Raw genomic sequence first — 20128 nt, forward strand, 5'->3', positions numbered from 1 at the left:
GAGGACCATGTTCCTAGTCTTGCTACAAAAGACACAATTATGCATGATTGTATTTCTGTTCCTACATCCAGTTGAGTCTTGACACGGCCCTGAAGCTGCAGATTATAGAGGAGCACGACGAGGGTCAGCAGACGCGCTGCTATTCTCTAGAGGACCTTCGAGAGCTTCAGAACAAACTCATGCTCATGTCTGGAAAAGGGGACCAAGGGCAGAATGAAGTGGATCACTTTGCAGAGGTCTCTTGTAATTTTACTTTTTATTTAACTTACAAAGGTCATTCTGTTGGAATAGTTGGAATACTGCTGCTGCTAATATGAATTCTTCTACTACTTGATTTTGTGATTCAGATGCATATACGGTTATTGCTTAACACATTAACACAACCATGATAAAAATAATAATTTGACTGAAATGATATTTCCCAAACAAAAATAATCGAAAGTGCGAAGGTTAATGTTTGACAGGTAAAGAAAGAGATTATACAACTCCTTATTGATCAGAGATTTTGCATTTTAATCTCCCATTGTGCTTGAGGGAGTTTTTATGCCTCATTAATGAAGTGTACATTTAAAAAGAGGAAAAAGTTGAATGTTGCTTTGTATTTGTTTTTCAGGTTTTTGCAAGTGTTCAAAGGCTAGCTGAGGCATTCATCGCCCTCTACACTGCTGGGAATCCTCTGTTCAGACACTGGGAAGCACAAATCAACTGCTCTCTTTGCAACACTCAACCCAGTATTAAGATGGACTTCAACCTTGGCAGTGTTGTCAGCGTTGTAACTGTGGAGGGCAGCATCGAGGAGGAGCTTCCTGAATTTTGCAGGAAAATGGAGAAATGCCTGGAGTATTGGAGGGACTTTGTGGACAAACAGAGATCCAAGCATTACTATCTGAACTATTACACAGCTGAGCAGATTGTTTACCTCTGCAGCAAACTGAGTCAACAAAATGCAAACAATGTTGAGGACCAGGTTCTCATGATGCTCTCCTTTGTCAAACCAAATTGCACAGCCTCTGACCTGAGGGAGGTCTGGCATGCACTCCAGTATACAATCCTCACCAAACCAGAAGAGCAAAATGAAGACATTGAGTTCCAGACTTTTGTTGTGGTGCCACAACCCGAGTTGGTAGGTCCAGACTTCACCGGCAAATTTGATCTTTTGCCAAGTCTTGTGGAACAAGCAAATGGTTCCCAAAAGTTTGATCTCATATGGAATGCATACATGAAAGACATGAAGAACTTTCTCCCACAAATCCTTGACATCAATAATCTGGGGAGACTGTTGGAAATATTAGCCAACAAAGTAGATGAAAGTGAAGAAGAAAACCGAAAAGAAGACATTTCAGATTTTTACACTGCAGGTCTTATAATGAGGCAGCTACCTAAAGGTCTAACCACAGGGAATCCAAACCTCATTGTTTGTCCACATGATGATGTCTTGACGTCTTGTATCTCTATCTACATGACCAGTAAAGCTGAAGCACTTCCAACCTATGACGAGGTCCTCCTGTGTGACTCCTCAACACCGTATGAACAGGTGGAGCTCTTCCTCAGACGCTGCCTCAACACAGGCTACAGGGGACAGAAGATATACACTCTACTGTATGGAGATCTCCTCACTTATGATGTGAGCTCGAAAGTTGAGAACTTTTTTCAGCGTACAAAAATGCAGAGCCTAAGGGACTACAGGCTTGTTATAATCTGCAGCTCAGAAAGAGAACATGCCTACCTTCCTTCTGCCTTCAGCCAGTACAGATTGCACATGGTTCCCCAGGAACCACTGGCCATAATCCAGAGGTACCTCCATGATCACTTTGTCGTCCCAGCAGATCAATGCAGTGCTGCAGCTACTTTCAAAGACAGACTGCGTGTTGGTGTTGTCTCATCCAAAAGGGCTGGTGTTGGTGTGTAGATTTTACCATTACTCTGCAATTTCACAATGATGAATTAATTGATGGCAAAGATTTAATTCCTAAGAATATCTTCACCTGAGATATTAACTTTTTTTTAAATCACAGGTAAATCTCTCTACATCAAGAAGTTGTATGAAAAGCTGAACCACTCAACAAAAAAGTCGTCCATGATGAAATGCATTCGCTTGATTGAACCTTGTGTTGACGAGAATGTCATCCTTCAGTCTCTGTTGAACACCTCCAAGAGGAAGGAACTCATCGTGTTTCATTTCGATGTCACATCATCGGTAATAATAAGTCTCAAGTTATTGCTATGCTGTGTGTGCATGTGTATTAGTCTTATTAACTGCTATGATAAAATGTGGTTAACACATTGATTGACTGTCTGTTCTGTTGTAAAAAAAGGTGCAGAAAGGTCTCCATGAGTTTCTTTTCAAGTTGCTGATTCTGCGCTATTTGATGGACTCTGAGGGAAAGATGTGGAAGTGCAGTGATAAGCAGCTGTATCTCATAGAGATCTTAGAGCGAAACAGAAATGTGTCACAACAGGTATGAGTTTCGCAAGTTTGTCTATTTCAGTCATTTGTCTTCTGATTTTAAACTGCTGTGTGTTCATCTGTCTTCTGCATAGGCTCAAACTACAAACAGCACGTTCACAGATGTGTTTCCAAATATTTTCTGCCGACCACCCAAAGAGGTTCTAATGCTAGAGATGAAAGGGCGAGAAGAACCCACCATTCCAACCATGGATGACCCACTGATGGATGATGACGAATTCCGCAGCGCAGCCTTTCAGCGGCCATATCAGTATCTCACAAGGTTTCATAACCACAGTGATCTTGATGTGTTCACATATCAGGGTGTTGAAGGGTCACATGTGGAGTGTCTCCAGATGCTTCTCATGTTCTGTGGAATGATGGATCCATCCTGGGCAGAATTGAGAAATTTTGCATGGTTCCTTAATCTTCAGCTGCAAGATTGTGAGACATCTGTTTTTTGTGATGCCACTTTCACTGGAGACACGCTAACTGGATTCAAGACCTTTGTGGTGGACTTTATGATTCTGATGGCAAAGGACTTTGCCACTCCATCACTCAGCATCTCTGACCAGAGCCCTGGCAGGCTGCAGACGGATGACCTGACTGGTGTTCGAGATGAAGACTTGGCTCCTTTTCTGATCAGAAAAAGATGGGAAACAGAACCACACCCATACATCTTTTTTAATGATGACCACGTGTCCATGACCTTCATTGGTTTCCATCTTCGGCCCAATGAACAGAACTCTGTTGATGCAATTGAACCCACTTCTGGACACGTGATAAAAAAGAATGTCATGACAAGGGCATTGTATGAAGGCTTACAGCTGCAAAGGGTCCCGTTCAACATCAACTTCGATAGCCTCCCCAGAGGAGAGAAAATAGAGCGGCTATGCAATGTCCTTGGGATCCAGTGGCCTCTTGACCCAGATGAAACATACGAGTTAACAACTGATAACATACTGAAGATGCTGGCCATCCACATGCGATTCAGGTGTGGCATTCCCGTCATTATCATGGGAGAGACAGGCTGTGGAAAGACGAGGCTCATTAAATTCCTTTGTGAGTTGCGGAGGAGTGGAGTGGCCACAGAGAACATGAAGCTGGTCAAGGTGCACGGAGGCACAACCTCAGAGATGATTTACACCAAAGTCAGAGAAGCTGAAGATATTGCTTCTGTTAACAAGCAAGACTATGGATTTGACTCTGTTCTCTTCTTTGATGAGGCCAACACTACAGAGTCCATCAGCAGTATCAAGGAGGTCCTCTGCGACAAGACAGTCAAGGGGGAAAGTTTGACACAGGACAGTGGGCTGCAGATCATTGCAGCATGCAACCCTTATCGAAAACACACAGATGACATGATCAAGAGGTTAGAATCTGCTGGTCTTGGGTACAGAGTTCGAGCTGAAGAAACAGATGAAAAGCTTGGGTCTATCCCTCTTCGCCAGTTAGTGTATAGAGTTCAAGCATTGCCACCAAGCATGATCCCTCTGGTGTGGGACTTTGGACAGTTAAATGATCACACAGAGAAAATATACATCCAGCAGATTGTGCAAAGGGTGATCGAAAACAACGCAATCAATCAAACAAACCTCAAGTGGATCACCGATGTCCTTTCAGCTTCCCAGAAGTATATGAGAACAAGAAAGGATGAATGCAGCTTTGTTAGCCTGAGAGATGTTGAACGCTGTATGCAGTCTTTTGTGTGGTTCTATGACAACCACCTCATGCTGTTTGGAGAACTTGAAAAATTTGAGAGCAATCAAAATGCTGAGAACAATGATAGGAATCAGAGACAGCTTGAGGTCAGAGATCCAGTGCTCTGGTCTCTAGTTATGGCCATAGGAGTGTGCTACCATGCCTGCCTGGAAAAAAAGGATAAATACAGAGAGGAAGTCAGCAAATGTCTTCCAGAAAGATACAGCCCAGCAAAGGTAATGCAGGAGATCTCACTCATGCAGGATGTACTTTTGAGCGGTGTGCCAATGGGGGATACAATTGCAAGAAACAGTGCTCTCAAAGAAAATGTCTTCATGATGGTTCTCTGCATTGAGCTGAGAATCCCTCTCTTTTTAGTTGGAAAACCTGGAAGCTCAAAATCCCTGTCTAAAACTCTGGTGGCAGACGCAATGCAAGGCCAAGCTTCTCATTCTGACTTCTACAAAATGTTTAAACAGATCCATTTGGTGTCCTTCCAGTGCAGCCCTCACTCAACACCAGAAGGCATCATTAATACTTTTAAGCAATGCGGACGCTTCCAGGAAGGAAAGAACTTGAATGAGTACATTTCAGTCGTGGTGCTTGATGAGATTGGGTTGGCGGAGGACTCTCCAAAGATGCCACTGAAAACCCTTCATCCCCTGCTAGAAGAGGGATGCATAGATGATGAAGCACTACCACACAAAAAGGTCGGATTCATTGGAATCTCCAACTGGGCTTTGGACCCTGCGAAGATGAACAGAGGCATATTTGTCTCCCGCGGTGACCCTGATGAAAAGGAGCTGATTGAGAGTGCCAAAGGCATATGCAGATCTGATGCCATGGTTTTGGAGAAGGTCAGGGACTTCTTCCAGCCCTTTGCAAGATCTTACTTGAGCATCTGTCACAAACAAACAAAACAACGCAAAGGATTTTTTGGCCTACGTGACTACTACAGCTTGATTAAGATGATTTTTGCATTGGCAAAGGTTTCTCATTGCAAACCTACTGCAGAGGAAACAATGAAGGCAGTCTTGAGAAATTTCAGTGGTAGGGAAGATGTGAATGCAGTTGCTGTCTTCACCAAGAGACTGAAGATTGCACCGAACTTGGACAACATCAGTGCTATTGAGTTCGTGAGAGAAAACATTCAAGCAGTTGGACAAGATGAAGACTGTCGGTACCTGCTGGTGCTAACGAAAAACTATGCAGCCCTCCAGATCCTTCAGCAAACCTTCTTTTCAGAAAGTGGCCAGCCAGAGATCATCTTCGGATCCAGTTTCCCAAAAGATCAAGAATACACCCAAATCTGCCGCAACATCAACAGAGTGAAGATCTGCATGGAGACGGGTCAAACAGTTGTGCTTCTTAACTTGCAGAACCTCTACGAAAGTCTGTACGATGCTCTCAACCAATACTATGTCTGCTTGGGAGGACAGAAATATGTTGACCTTGGACTGGGGACCCACCGTGTGAAATGCAGGGTGCACAAAGACTTCAGGCTAATTGTCATTGAGGAAAGAGAGGTGGTCTACAAACAGTTCCCCATACCTCTCATCAACAGGCTGGAGAAACACTACCTGGACATCCAAACTGTGCTCAAAACTGAGCAGAAAAGGATTGTGGAGGAATTGGAGGGATGGGTGAAACTTTTTGTGTCCCTTGGCAGTCAACGTGCAACAACTGCTCAGACTTACAAGTACAAAGCACCGGACGTCTTCATCGGGTACCACTCAGACACTTGTGCATCTGTAGTGCTTCAAGTCATCGAGAAGCAGAAGGACAGTATGGATATCTCCGACCCTGAGAGGAAGATTCTGGAAGAAGCCAAACTTGTCCTGCTCAAATGTGCTACACCAGACTCAGTTGTACGACTGGACTGCACAGGCCTCCCCAAAGTGGAAAGTGACAATCTGTCCAGAGTCTACTTTGAAGAGCAGAGTAACAGCTGTTTAGCCGACTTCATTCTTGCTCACACAACGCAGGAAGTCCATTGCAGCTCCTCATTCACAGAGGTAACCTTAAAGTTGTCATATAACACCATTTTTTTTAAGTTAAAGGCTTTATATTTTTTTGATCCAGCAGATGTCACCCTTGAGCACCAGCATGAAACCAAAACAACTCTCGGTGCATTGTGGGTTAGCATGCTAATGCTAGCGATCTTTATTATGCTTGTATCTTCACACTGCATGTAAATTTACCCGAAATAAGCGTGATCTAGATACACAATTAAGCAGTGAGTACAGTATGTTATTATTCTTTTCTCTAGTCCCTCAATTAAACAACTTTTATTCGCGAGGGGAGGAGTCAGCCGTCGGGCCGGCTATGTCAACATACAGAAAAAAAACTCTGAAAACATCACAGACAGTGGGACTCGGGTGTTACACCCATTGTAGACAGTCATTACTCACAGAGTTATTTTCAGAGGATATACTTGATTTCTATTATATTTAAGTGTGAAAAATACACATAAAGCCTTGAAACTTTTCAAGTCCTCATAAGGCCTTTATAATCACTCTTATTTTAAACCCTAGGTGACAACTTTCTCCAGACTTCTGACAGCATCTGACTTGGAACCACTGGGGCAAATGTTGCAAAGTGTAGAGCTCCTCTCACTCCAGCAGTTTGACACGGAGCAATCATTCCTAAAGAAGATCAGGTTTGTTGACATAATGGGGAAGATGTGTGATATTTACTTGATAATAGATGTGATTATTTGGCCTGAAATGTATTCGTATTCTCCCAGTTAAAAAAGAGCCATGCACAAATCTATTCTTCTTAAAAAAAAAAAACAATTTTGTGCAAATAATGGGATTCTTAGTTGTAAAGCTAACTGTAAATAGAAACTTCTGAGGTCAGTTAGACTTTTGCTGAATTTAGAGTTGTGTTTAAAAGCTGTTTTGACACCTGTGGTATTACTGGATATGTTTTGTGGATCTACATTGAAGAATAATTTGCAAGAATACACATCTCTTCTTGATCTCTTGATCTAATTTCTAAGATCTATTCCTGTTTTGTTGTAGGAACTACCTCACAGCTGGCAGAAGAAGCAATAACCCTGGACCCTGCAACAAGATCCTCATCATTCAGTGCGACTTTGAAGTTTCTCAAAGTGCCAATCTCATTGCATCAGCAAAGTGCGTCTAACTTTTCCTCTCTGTTAGGTATGCACTACTGGATGGTTTATGTTATATTGAATGTTGCTTTTCATATTTTAGGTATTCATCCATAAATGAGATCAACAAGATAACTCAGGAGAGCATAGGTGGCAAGGTGTTTGTCTATTTTATCACCAGACTGCCAAGAATGGAAGGAGGAAGTTCCTACATTGGCTTTCATGGAGGTAAGGAAACTAAACACTGTGAATACGATGTTGTTATTAATGTTTGAAGATTAGAAAATAATCACAGACATGCTGATATTCACAGGCCCCTGGACATCAGCTCACATCGATGACCTCAGGCGGTCCAAAGACATTGTTTCAGACATCAAAGCCTTGCAAAAAATGACAATCAGTGAGATGTTCGAAACAAAGATGACTCTGCATGAAGGTATCAGACTTGATTGTTAAATTATACTACATGATAGTTCCCTCTCTGTCTCCATCCACTCACTCTCTCTCACTTATACACTCATTATTTTCTTATGTAGATGTTCTTAAAATTAAAAATACCTACATGTAAATGAACTTATCAAATAGTTTTACTCTTCTTAAAACTTGTATAGCATTACATTTAATGATAAAATAAATATTTTTCTACAGCCATGGAGGTCGACGACATGTACACTGAAAATGAACAGGAGGAAGCAGTTCAGGAAAATGTGCAGTCAGATGAAAAGGTGAGTACAGGCAAAATATTTCAAACATTTGCTATTGAGGGAAATCACAAAATTCACATCAGATGTTTTCGGACATGAACTGAAAAATAACTCTTAAAAAAATTTGACACATGCAGCAATAAAATACAAACATGCTCAAATCCTTGAGTTGAAAGATCCAAACTGTGAATTCTTTAACCTCCACACACATTGATGTGTATCCTGGGTTATGTGTGACACATGGTTTTGACTGGTGTGTTCTCCTGCTGCAGTTTGGGGATTGTGTTGTGGACACCACAGCGCTGCTGAGGAGCTGTGTGCAGAGTGCAGTAGGCATGCTGAGGGACCAGGTGGACATGGGCAGCCGCAGTACCCACAGAGTTGAGATCCTGCTGACACTCCTCAGTGACAATGATGAAATAAAAGGTACAAACAATAACTGCAGTCATTTTATTTTCTTTCAACAGGTAATATGATTTGATTTTACCTGTAATATGATTTGATTCTTGTCAGGTGAATTTCTACAAATTGTGAAGAGGCATCTTCACTCATTGCTGTCGTCTCATGATGGCAACACCTTCTCATCCATGAAAAGCAACTGGGTCATTAAGGAGGCATCAAACATTGATGCATTGCAAGAAGGAGGCACCTTCAGGTGAGTGCTTCAGTCGTTGATTCATGGTTGTATGTTTCCCTAATGTTCCTGTTTAAACAGCACTGATGATATTTGGGGGTCTTTACAGGAACACACTATGGAAGCGTGTTCAGGCTGTGGTGGTTCCCCTCTTGGCCCAACTGGTTTCAGTCATCGACCGAGACCAAAACTTGGATATCTTGCTTGACAGCAACTGTGGTGAATCTGTCAAAAGACTGTGGTTAGATATCTTTGGGAATGATAAACTCCTGGATATCCCACATTTAACACTGGACCACAAGTGAGTGGGGATAATACCGCAATCTGAAATAGGAATAACACATTCCTGTTACTAGTAAAACAGAATTTTACATTTGCACATATTAACCCTATGCAATCTTATTCTCTTCAAAGCAATGAGACAAAAACAATCCTTGTACAAAACAATGTTGCCCAGGACCAGATCATGAGCTGCAGCATGCCTTTCAGTTGGAGGATCAAGAACTACCTAGAGCAGCTCTGGGTCCATGCACTTCAACATGAAGGTAAAGGCTTCTATCACGTACTTTACAAAATTGCAGTGTCGCTTCTCTGGATTTTAATGTTAAAAGTAAAACCAACATCAATGTGAATGTCTTTTAGGCCAAACTCAGCTGGAGTTTGATGATTTCTTTTGGAAGACACCACTCGGGCGTTACATTGAAAAAGGAGACCCAGAGATGCAGAAGGAGTTTTTCCACCGCTATATTCAGGATTTCATCTCTATGACAATGAACCTGACTTGCAAGGACGATCTGCAGGTAGTTAATAGTTTAATAGATTAACTGTTGAAATGAAGGCATGATTGTTAGGCTACATATGTGGGATGGTTTGTGAATGTTTTTGCACTTATCTAAATTATCCTCGACTCTTCAGATCCTGTGTGGTGCCTTGAATTGTTGTGTCAATGAGCTGCGATTGCGGCTCAATGCCACAGACACGGTGACGTCTCTTCCATGGGTCCATGCTGCTTATAATGAGTTCAAAAAGCGTCTACAGAACCTCACAAGAATGATCTGCATAGAGCCACTGGTGACACAGCATCTCATGCAGATGCCAGATACCAGAAACGGGGATGAGCTGGTGAGCCTATAAAGTCTGTCTTAAAAACCACACTTGCACTATTCTACTTAGAATGAAGCAGGCATACAAGTGACTTATTTCAGTTTTTATATACATTGCTTTATTCGTGTAGTGATTGTATTCCCCCTCTCTTCTAAGGTGTTCGATGTGTACGCTGCTTTTGCATGTGTGGAGTACTTGGAGCCCACAGTCCTGAACACGGACGCCCAAAGACAAGCTTGGCTCAGACGGGTCAAAAAACTCCAAGTTCCCATAGAGCTGATCTGCTCAGAGGACAGTGTGAGACACTACGGAGAGCGTAGCAAAACAATCGTCTGCAGAGTCCAGTAAGTCATTCTTTATTGGGACACAATGGGTCAGTTGTATATGCTGTCTTTAGATACTACTTTATTGAAGTCGATGTTTTATTCATTTATTTTTTGTTCCATTGTTCTTAGAGCTGGATGGAATCGGATATTTTCTCTCTCTCTGTTTGTGGAGCACATGCTGTTGGGAATTGAAGAGATTGAGAAAAAGCTCACACCTCTGGTTTTGGAGCACACACGAAGGCTTTGCCAGGTTGGTTTGACTTGTTTATGTTTACCTTGGTTCTCAGTAGATTTATTAAAGGACTGACCAAAAGACTGCATTCAAGGTTAACCTAAATCCGTCTCCCATTCACAATAATAATGTGTAACTTCCCCTCTCTCATCAAGATACTGGAGAAGAATTCGGATCTCAAAACCAGGCAGACATTTGAGGCAGTGATCACTTTGCTCAAAAGCTGCAAAGATCAAGCGGTCAACTGTTTGTTCAGGTAGAAATTCAGTTGAGACTCTTTTTGCATTGCATCAAAATCACTGCCACATCACTCTTTCTTCACCCAGTGTCGTCTCATGTTGTGAATCTTTTGTCCAGGTTTGGTCTTATGCTGTGTCCAGTCTGTATGGGAGACCCACAACATCCACTCTGCCTGCCATGTGAACACATGTACTGCCTGGCATGTATTAAAAAGTGGTTGATCCCAGGTCAGATGTACTGTCCACTCTGCATGCAGCAAGTTGAGGAAGCCTTTCCCTTGGTTCCTTCAGACGAAATGAGGTTGGTGACTGTATATGGATTAGTGAGAGTATTTGGAGTATTAATTTAAAAAATATCTGTTTTCCTAATCTGTGTGAATCCGGCATGTAGCGCATTTCAAGAATAAAACGATTTAACTCTTTTGTCTCTTGTTTTGTTTGTCTAGGATTCTAATCAACCAACATGCTCAGTTCAGGAAGCAGTGCAATGCATTCTTCATTGACCTGGTGTCCACTGTGTGCTTTAAGGACAACTCTCCCCCCTGTTCAGATGTCATTCTCCACTTGCTCTCCTTTCTCATGGTGGAGGCCAGCCCTGTTCCCATTCTCAGGGGTAGGACACTGGGCTGACTTTGTCACTAGCATGTAATTGTTCTTGTTTTTTCCCCTTTCTGACAATCTTTTTTTTTTTTTTCTAGTTAATCGTCAAATCCTGACAAAGGTGCTCTCTCCATTTGATGACTCTGTGGATAAAAATCCAGTGATCCGGTCAGTAGTGCTCAAACTCCTGCTGAAGTACAGGTGAGGTGGTCATGGTTAAAGACTGTATACGATGAACTTGTATAAACTTCCAACATTGTTAGTGCAGTATCTAATTTTTCTACATTTTTAAAGCTTTGAAGAGGTGAAGAAATACCTGCAGCAGCATCTGGTGTCAGTCGAGCAGAGCAACTTCTTGGAGGAGTCGGATAAAACTGAACTGTACTTGATGTACATAAACTGCCTCGAGGTCTGAAGTCATTCAGTCACTATCATTTATAAGAAATAAGATTCCTATAACACATTGTGATACATGTGATCTGCCTTTAAATACAAATGTTTACCTTGTCATTCCTCCAGGACTCTATGTTTGAAAGGTTGCAGTTCAGGTCCACTGCAGACCAGCATGTGTGTCTGCAGGATGAAAGTTCCTTCCTGACCGACTACCTGCAGTCACATGGTCAGTCTGCTGAAACAGCCACTGTGGAGTACCTGCAGCAGGTGGCCAGAGTGCGTATGGACCTGGATTTGGCTGCCAGCCTCATAGTGGAAAAACGGAGAGCCCCAGGTTTGCAAATTTGGATGATAAACTCCCATATTATAGACTGAGATGTTTCAAAATGTTAACCGAAAAAACATCATTCTGCTCTTCTCAATCAAAGCAGAGGCTCAAGAGGGCGGTCAAAGTGGTACCACAGCCTTCCTGACCAGCGTGGTGAACTTGTGCAGACGCAGTGGAAACAGCTGGTATTGTGTCTACTTGATCCGTAAGATCTGCAGCCAACATGGTGTGGAGTTTGTCCTGAAACTCCTGAAAGTGGATGAAATGCGCTGGATCTTCCCTGAAGAAGTTCTAGAAAAGGTTCACTTGTCCACATTGTAGTTTTTCTAGCGTTAATGTTTAAAAAAGGTAATACTGTGCTATAAATTAAATAGTTGCATATGAAGTAATTAGTTTTAATTTTCATTATTCCCAGAGTGAAGAAGCCACCCCAATCGATCAGTATCTTGTGTGTGGAGAGGACTACAAGACAATCAGAAACGCTGTTGCCAAAGTAGTCATGGAAGGCAAAGTGGACGGGCTGGACCAGACCTGTGAGGTAATATGACATCACTCTCTTGTACGTAACTCAGCATCAAGTCTGGACTTTGTGTGTATATTAACAAAACCATCTCGCTGCTCTTTTGTTTCTTTATAGGCGTGCAGATGTTCTCCGAAGAGGATAACAGCTAATCTTCTGCTTGCGCTGTACAGAGAAGTCACCACTATCTACAGAGACCCCAATGTTAGCTTCCATCCCAAGCCTGAGGTAGCACTTAACAATAAGACCACAGTCTCTATAAGTAATAGACATAGTGACATAACTGGTTGTTCAGTCAGGAATACTCTTTCTTGTCATAGATTTAACCATTTATTGCACTTATGGTTTGTACTGTCGTATTTGTCGGTATTGGTTCTGCTCTTAACTCTCAGCAGGATCAGCAGGATGTATAATGTACATACTTATATTTCTACAGCTACTGAAGCCCCTGATGGCCTACATCCAGACCTCAAAGTTCCTTCCCAGCCCAGAGACGAAGAGGTTTGCCGAAGTTCTGGTGACCAACGAACTCAAGTCGCTGGTTGTTCCTCCCAGGACGTCTGGCGCCAGGTGTGCGTTGGTGGAATTAACTATTCACCTGGCTGTTGTGTTGGTATGTGGAGACCAGGGGATCTTAGCTCCTCTACAGCAACTGGCAACAGCACCTGCCAACATGCAGGTATGTTTATTATCAGCTTTTTATTTTCTTCTTTTTTTAGAGAGAGATAAATACCTCCTCTTTGATGTGATGTATATGTTGTTTTTGTTGGTACAGGCAGCCTTCTTGCCTACAATGCCTGAGGACATGTTAGCAGTAGCTCAACAAGCCATGGGACCGCTGCAGTGGTACCGTAAGTAACAGATCAGAGATTTTATTCTCACATTTAAATACACCAGTTGCAGGTATTACAAGGATTGTTGTTATACTCTAAAAGTATTTTTTAATTTATTCTCACCATAGATTGTCCTAATGGTCACCCCTGCACCATTGGAGAGGTACGTGTGTTTCTTTCAGTCGGACTCAATGATTTTGAATAAGACTTATTTTTAGGTTTTATATATATATATATATTTTGAGTCTTATTTTTCATCTTATGTCTTTTTCTTTAGTGCGGCCAGCCAATGGAACAAGGTCTTTGTTTGGACTGTGGGGCTGTGATTGGAGGAATTAATCATGCAGTGGTGCCGGGCTTTCATGTCGTTGGGTTACAGTAAGTGTTCTGTAGGTTAAATCAAGAAAACAGAAGAAAGTTCATAAGTGTACATTATATTTGATTTCATGTTTAATTGTTTGTTGACTTCTAATAGGGCGGACCGCACTCAGACAGGTCATATCCTGGGGGACCCAAATCGCAGAGACAACCCAGCCATGTTGGACACAAAGGGCATCTCTCCTGTTCCCTTCACCATTGTTCGCATGCTCACTCATATGGCCATGCTGCTCGGTACCTGCAGCCATCTACAGGTAGCCGATAAAGACAGTTTCCCTCCTTAAATATACCCAAAGGAGTTTGGGGGGGGGGGGGAGTGTTTGTAGCTAAAAGAGAAACATCAAACAATACAAGGGCCATTGTCTCACTCATTCATCCTCTTTTTCTGTGTTTTTAGTCTATTTCTGCCATCATCAAGCCTCCAGTGCCTGACCCAGGTGCATTTCTTCTCGCTCACCTGCAAAAGGACATGGAGCATCTTATCAAATCTCTGGGGAAGGGGACAGACGATACAGTCAGCGCCATTCACCTGCTCATCGGCAGCCTCCTGCAACAAGCATGTAAGGAACAACTGAAAAAAAAAAAGAAATAATTTCAACTTTGGCTGCTACAGGAAAGTGACACATGGCTGCCCTCTAGTGGTCAGAAATTATGCATGTGTTCATTTTGTAATTAATAGTGTTTGAAAAGGATTTATACGGAGTGGTTAAGGGTAACTTATGTTATGATGTCAATATAATGATGTAATATATATAATATTCTATTTAAAAAAATTTTACATTGTTATTCTGCTGTTATCTGCTGCCATTAAACTTCCTTTTTATTGGTCCCTTTTGGGCCTGTGATATAATGTTGAAAGACCCTGATCAAAAAAAACTTCCTTTTTTATGTATTACTTGGTTTGAGGTTCTAAAGGAATCACACTGACTTGATACGAGTCTACTATTCAACACATCTTGTTTTTGCTTTCAGTGCCTGTTCCTAACAACAACCTGCTCACAACCAAAGAAGTTAGAAATGGATGGGAGATGGAAATGAGCAATACCATCATCTCACCGTGGCTGAAGGTAGCAATAAGTTGTGACCTTATTTGTTACTAAGGGAAACAATTGAAGAAGAAATAGTTTTATTTGGACAACTTTTTCTGCCTGTTTGTAAAACACTTGTATCAAACAATTGAATTTCTCCTTTCCTCTCCTCCACAGAACTTGGAAAGACAGCTAAAGGAAGTGAACACATTCATCCGAGCTGACTCTCGAATCTCCGCCAATCCAATCATGAAGCTCATGTTTGGTGATCCTAGTCTTTTCTTGGCTTCACTTCCCAAAAAATCACTCATCCATCGTTCTGCCGTGTGGAGCTGCAGGGAGAAAGTTTCTCTGCTGAGCCTCACCCACATTGTGGAGCAGAACGGGGGCAAAGACACTCTGCCTGTGCTCTGGAGGTTTCTGCATAAGGTAAAGAAACTGAGGACAAATACACAGGTCGACTAAAAACACAGCAAGGGTTTTCTGAGTCCGACTCTACAGCTGTTTTGGGAAAATTAACTTTTTTATGATCAATTGGTTTATAGAAAGAACCTTCACACATCCACTTCATAAGACAGGTGCATAAACTCCCGCACACTGTCTAACATGCAAACAAACACTGATAGGCAGCATACTCGTTTCAGTACCAGACTTTCATCATGCATTGACATTTTGTTTGACTGAAACACTAGAACTCAGCAGTAGCATTATGCTAGTGAGTGACATCAAAGAAAAATCTACCACGGATGCATTTTTTGTTTTTATTTTTTTAGGAGGCCGAGCTGCGACTGGTGAAGCACCTTCCTGATATCCTCACACTGCAGAGAGATCTGGTGAAGACGTTTCAAAACGTCTCTGAGCTGACCTGCAGCACCATAGCAGAATTCCTCCACAGTCAGAAATCAGGTACTGTAACTCTCTACATCAGAAGTTCTGTGAGACTGTCAGAACAACTACTTATACTAACCACTTTCTAATCACCTCTTCCTCAGAAATGTAACAGTAACACTGCTGGAAACAGAGAGAGAAATGTTGCTTTAAACAAAGGAAACATTGAACATTGATGTGTTTTAGTTCTATAATCATCTGTGTTGTGTACACTTTGGATAATATTTTACTTCTTCATCTGTTTAGTTTCCCTGAAAGCCTGGTACCAGAAATACATCGAAGTCTTCCTCACAACCTGGAATCAGCTCAGAGTCTCTTTGGGGACAAACGGTGAATATTATTTATTTTCACACTTTGTTTAACTCACACTGGCCTTTCAAACATCGAGATCTGACCTGAAATTTGTCATTCAGGTGAGCTCAAGATCCCCGCTGATCTCTGCAAGAAGGACCTGGATCTCAACAGTGACTTTAAAGTGCTGTTACCACGGCGACAGGGCCCAGGCCTGTGCTCCACCGCTCTAGTCAGCTATCTCATCGCCCTGCACAATGACCTGGTTTACTGTGTGGATAAACACACTGGAGAGGAGACCAGGTGGGGGCGCTCTTGTCACATATATAACCCTTGCTGCAAGAGCACTTCTGCCACTGCATATGACTATTCATTTGTTTATTTTGGAGTTTTAGAGATTATAAAAGGATAATATTGTATTGCAAAATCAAAACCAGAGAGGGGTGAAAACAAGAAAAGCATGTGTGCAGATATGCTCTTATAATACAGCATTTGGTTCACCGTTCTTTTCATTTCATCTCTCCCCCAGTTACAAAGTGAGTCCAGCAGATCTGACTGACCTGCATGTGATTCGGTATGAGCTGGAGAGGGATCTGATGCCCCTGATTCTGTCCAACACCCAGTACAGCATTGAGAGGGGCCAGGAGACGCTTCATGAGTACGACTTACCCAAAATCCAGCAGCAGATTATCTCTCGCTTCTTACTGGGCAAACCTCTCATCACTCTCAACGTAAGCAAATAGAAAATGAAACAAGTGTCCCCTTTTTGTTTTGAAAAGAGATCAAATATAAATGTTTTTGTCCCTTTCTCTCTGCAGGGCATTCCAACACTAGTGAACAGACATGACCGTAACTATGAAATCATACTGAAGGATGTGAAAGCAAAAGTCAAGCAAGTAAGCTGTAATAATAAAACAACACACATTAGTTACTCAAATGTCTTTTGTGTAGTATGTTGCTGCAGATTTCACTTAATGCTACCGTTCTACCTGTGTGTGTGTTTGCCAACAGGAGCCTCTTCAGACTCTCACCCTGTTTGCGATGGCGGGGGAGCTTCACTCATACAGCGAGGTGTGTGAGGCCTTGTCCACTCTGGAAGTGGCCCTCGGTTTCCTCGCCATGACCGGGGGAGAGCCTCTCATGCAGCTGTCCTGCTACCTGGAGGAGGTGCTGCAGATGAAGAACCAGATGGCTCCACACATATTCAAGGTCAGCCTATCAGAGACACAGGATATTTAATCTTGTTGTATGTTCTCCTGCTTCCACTGAGCAAACTTTTGATACTTTGTATGCAAACAATGTCACACCTTTTGAGGTTACTTTAAGTTTTATATTTCTTAAGTGTTAATCACTGATGGATTTAAAGCAACAAAGTCATATTTGGTGGTGTTTATTTTATGTTCCTGGCATTTGTTAGTATTTAATGTGTTGTTTTTTTGTATTTTTCCCTCAGGCCTTGAGCATGTGCTGTCTAAAACACTGTGTGGCTCTGTGGCAGCTGCTGATCTCACTGAAATCAGAAAATATGCTGCGACTCAAGAGGGTAAGGCATCACAGAATTCTACCAGAGCACATATAGAAAAGAGGAACTGCATTTGTCATCTAAGTAATAACATATTGGTTATAATGATCTGATCTATGATCTAATGTTTTGTGCTGTTATAGAGATTTATGGAAACCCTCTTTTTGTCAGAGCAATGATATCTATTCTCACATTACTATTCCAATTGGCTGTTCCATGAAATTCTTCTTTTTTGAACATTTATTTTGAGGCTTTTATGCCTTTATCTGAGAGGATGGTGTTTAGAGTAGGTAATCGGGGAGAGAGTGTGGGGAATGACATGTGGGAAAGGAGCCACAGGTCGGACTTGAACCTGTGTCGCACGCTTGGAGGACTACAGCCTCCCTACATGGGGTGCAACCTCACTGTTTGGCCTTTGGCGCCCCTTTTACATTCATTTCTAATGTTTTTTAGGATCCATTCGTGGGGGTCTCAGAGAAGTATAAACAGGTCCTGGGTGAGGACGAGCACCGGCTGCTGACTGGCTTCTTCTCTAAGAACGGTGCCGACGCTTTCCTGCTGGAGATGCACGAGTTCCTGGTTCTGGTCCTTAAAAAGCCCAATGCACTTGATACCTTCAGGCCGGACTGGAGGTAAAATGAATGACTTTACTACTTAAATATTTATTCTCTAACCTTGAATATTTCTTAAAATAAATAGAGAAATATTAATTTCTCATTGTGTTGAATATTGTAGGTAATCAAAAGTGATGACTTTATATGGTCCAGAGACATTGTGATGTCACTGTGAGCTATGATAAGTAGGGCCTGACCAATATGGATTATAGGGGCCGATATCGATATTTGGGACAGAAAAAATCTGATGCCGATATATTTTTTGGATCTATGTTCATCCTGTAGAGACAGATAAACACATTTATTGTGTGGATCCCTCAAATGCAATTAAGCCCTTGTTGAAAAGATATATAAAGAAGACAAGATGGTCTCTCAATGTTAAAGTAACATGGACATGTACGTGCATCATTGCTTAACACTCTGGATGTTTGTTGTAATCCATATGTGCGAAGTGATTTTTTTAATATAGCACCCTCTGCTGGTGACAGCCAGAAAGAGAACTGCTAGTTTAATACAATGATACTCAAATGAAATGCTATTTAACTGGTGAATAAATCAGTGCATATCAGCGCATATCGGAGATAAAATTAGCCAATACCGAGAGTCACTGGACATGCTTATATTGGCCGATATTATCAGCTGGCCGATGAATTGTTCAGGCTCTGATTATAAGTCACAGCTATTACCGAGACCTTCATGGTATTGTGTCTAGTAAGAAGCTTTGATGAAATTTGTCTGGAAAATGTAAAGAAAAAACGACTGATGACTGGGCTGATATGTCAGTGTGATGATTTCCATCATTAATGTCAAATCACATGAATTAATTGTGTTTTTGTCCTCAAAAGCCTGAAAGACACACTATTCTCCTACATGGAGCGCAAAGACCTGGAAATCCCGCAAGATGTGGAGGAGCTGTTTCCAGGAGAGATCCTCCTGTGTCACTACGTAGAAGCCTGGAAGTTCATTGTGGCCTTCAAGCAGGAGCATGGACAGAGGCAGTGAGACACTCAGAAGGGTTGTTTTCTTTTTCACTTCTTTATTTGATGTACTCAAATACCTCAGATGAAGTTTACAATCATGATAAATCCACAGTATTGTTGTTGTTCGGCTGTGGGGTTAATAGTTGTTTTACAAATATTTATGCAGAAGACAGATGCCTTTTTAAAGAGCACTGTTGTGAAGTGTCATTATGCCACAGATCAAGTGTTCTCCTCTACAGTTGACCGTTTTAAAATGTATCCTCAATTTTTTTTCTGCACTTGTTTTATATTCTCTTCCATTTTCTGAAGCATCAACATGCACAGGGTTTCCCTACAGATGAACGTTCTCTCGTTGACACTTTACTTGAAATGTGAATTTGTCTGTCCCAGAGAGGCAAAATAAAAAAGAATCTGAATTCTTCTCAGGTACCAAATGTTGAATCATCTGGGGGCTTAAAGCCACACTTAACTCACATTATATAATGTGTCATTTCCATTCATGAATAATTATGTTGATGTGTCATATCTGTGTCAAAGATGTACTTTTCTTTCTTCTACTCTTCAAATTCACTGTCTTAAAAAATATATACATCTTTCCTTAAAACAACTCTACACACTTTACATTCCAGTTGTGACATTTTCATTTATTTTCTCTCATATTGCATCATACTCCGCCTTTTTTTCATTTTTACCAGAAGTTTGTTATATTCCACATTTGCTTGATAAAACAAACTCCTTCAAATAAAGCAGACATTTCCTATGTTATGTGTTTGTTTGGCTGTTTTGTGTATAATGAGGAAATAACAGATTGACAAAATAACATGTTTTAAACACGGCTGGTTTGTCAGGTGTCTCTAAGCTTCCCTCTTCTCTCCCTGGTAAGTTACTTGTCCTTCATCTTTTTACGACGATTTGATGCATTTGTTTTGACAAACTAGAAATGGGAATCTGGTTCTGTAGTCATTGCAGTGTGCTCAAACATTTAAAGGAAGAATGTTTTGGTATAGTGCCGGTGCTCGAGCGCGATATCTACTGGATGTTTGTCATCAGTGATCTAAATAATCCACAGGGGGCAGCACACTCAGATAAGTGTTACAAACACTGGGTACATGAAGGTTCACTTGGTGTCTTATAACTCCCTTTCCCTGTGAACAGTTTTAGAGGTTGTTACTGGAGATTCTCAAACACTTACTCCTGTACTGTGTGTTGTTACTCGCTGTATATTAACCCCTAACAAGAACCTAGCAGAGGC

General features: G+C 41.6%; 1 protein-coding gene across 2 annotated transcripts in view; it reads left to right on the forward strand.

The window, feature by feature from the left end:
• Nucleotides 1-19641, forward strand: part of rnf213a (ring finger protein 213a) — a 31750-nt gene extending 12109 nt beyond the window's left edge. The window contains exons 24-67 of one of the 2 annotated variants that reach the window (XM_061027397.1): nucleotides 72-236; nucleotides 614-1901; nucleotides 2016-2197; nucleotides 2316-2459; nucleotides 2542-6162; nucleotides 6682-6806; nucleotides 7171-7284; nucleotides 7366-7490; nucleotides 7576-7698; nucleotides 7911-7987; nucleotides 8239-8392; nucleotides 8480-8621; nucleotides 8710-8901; nucleotides 9015-9145; nucleotides 9243-9400; nucleotides 9516-9722; nucleotides 9861-10048; nucleotides 10160-10280; nucleotides 10418-10518; nucleotides 10620-10802; nucleotides 10948-11114; nucleotides 11200-11302; nucleotides 11396-11510; nucleotides 11621-11828; nucleotides 11923-12122; nucleotides 12238-12360; nucleotides 12460-12570; nucleotides 12779-13021; nucleotides 13118-13193; nucleotides 13304-13338; nucleotides 13453-13553; nucleotides 13651-13807; nucleotides 13951-14113; nucleotides 14526-14620; nucleotides 14759-15010; nucleotides 15355-15487; nucleotides 15716-15799; nucleotides 15883-16063; nucleotides 16290-16491; nucleotides 16579-16656; nucleotides 16772-16969; nucleotides 17214-17303; nucleotides 17736-17914; nucleotides 18742-19641. In XM_061027397.1, the coding sequence (XP_060883380.1) occupies nucleotides 72-236; nucleotides 614-1901; nucleotides 2016-2197; nucleotides 2316-2459; nucleotides 2542-6162; nucleotides 6682-6806; nucleotides 7171-7284; nucleotides 7366-7490; nucleotides 7576-7698; nucleotides 7911-7987; nucleotides 8239-8392; nucleotides 8480-8621; nucleotides 8710-8901; nucleotides 9015-9145; nucleotides 9243-9400; nucleotides 9516-9722; nucleotides 9861-10048; nucleotides 10160-10280; nucleotides 10418-10518; nucleotides 10620-10802; nucleotides 10948-11114; nucleotides 11200-11302; nucleotides 11396-11510; nucleotides 11621-11828; nucleotides 11923-12122; nucleotides 12238-12360; nucleotides 12460-12570; nucleotides 12779-13021; nucleotides 13118-13193; nucleotides 13304-13338; nucleotides 13453-13553; nucleotides 13651-13807; nucleotides 13951-14113; nucleotides 14526-14620; nucleotides 14759-15010; nucleotides 15355-15487; nucleotides 15716-15799; nucleotides 15883-16063; nucleotides 16290-16491; nucleotides 16579-16656; nucleotides 16772-16969; nucleotides 17214-17303; nucleotides 17736-17914; nucleotides 18742-18898 (10992 nt within the window). In that variant the 3' untranslated portion in view covers nucleotides 18899-19641. The remainder of the gene's footprint in view (nucleotides 1-71; nucleotides 237-613; nucleotides 1902-2015; nucleotides 2198-2315; nucleotides 2460-2541; nucleotides 6163-6681; nucleotides 6807-7170; nucleotides 7285-7365; nucleotides 7491-7575; nucleotides 7699-7910; nucleotides 7988-8238; nucleotides 8393-8479; nucleotides 8622-8709; nucleotides 8902-9014; nucleotides 9146-9242; nucleotides 9401-9515; nucleotides 9723-9860; nucleotides 10049-10159; nucleotides 10281-10417; nucleotides 10519-10619; nucleotides 10803-10947; nucleotides 11115-11199; nucleotides 11303-11395; nucleotides 11511-11620; nucleotides 11829-11922; nucleotides 12123-12237; nucleotides 12361-12459; nucleotides 12571-12778; nucleotides 13022-13117; nucleotides 13194-13303; nucleotides 13339-13452; nucleotides 13554-13650; nucleotides 13808-13950; nucleotides 14114-14525; nucleotides 14621-14758; nucleotides 15011-15354; nucleotides 15488-15715; nucleotides 15800-15882; nucleotides 16064-16289; nucleotides 16492-16578; nucleotides 16657-16771; nucleotides 16970-17213; nucleotides 17304-17735; nucleotides 17915-18741) is intronic. The other variant, XM_061027398.1, reaches the window with a different exon arrangement.
• Nucleotides 19642-20128: the final 487 nt, after the last annotated feature.

This window comes from Labrus mixtus, chromosome 20 (assembly GCF_963584025.1).
Source record: "Labrus mixtus chromosome 20, fLabMix1.1, whole genome shotgun sequence".
Lineage (NCBI taxonomy): Eukaryota > Metazoa > Chordata > Actinopteri > Labriformes > Labridae > Labrus > Labrus mixtus.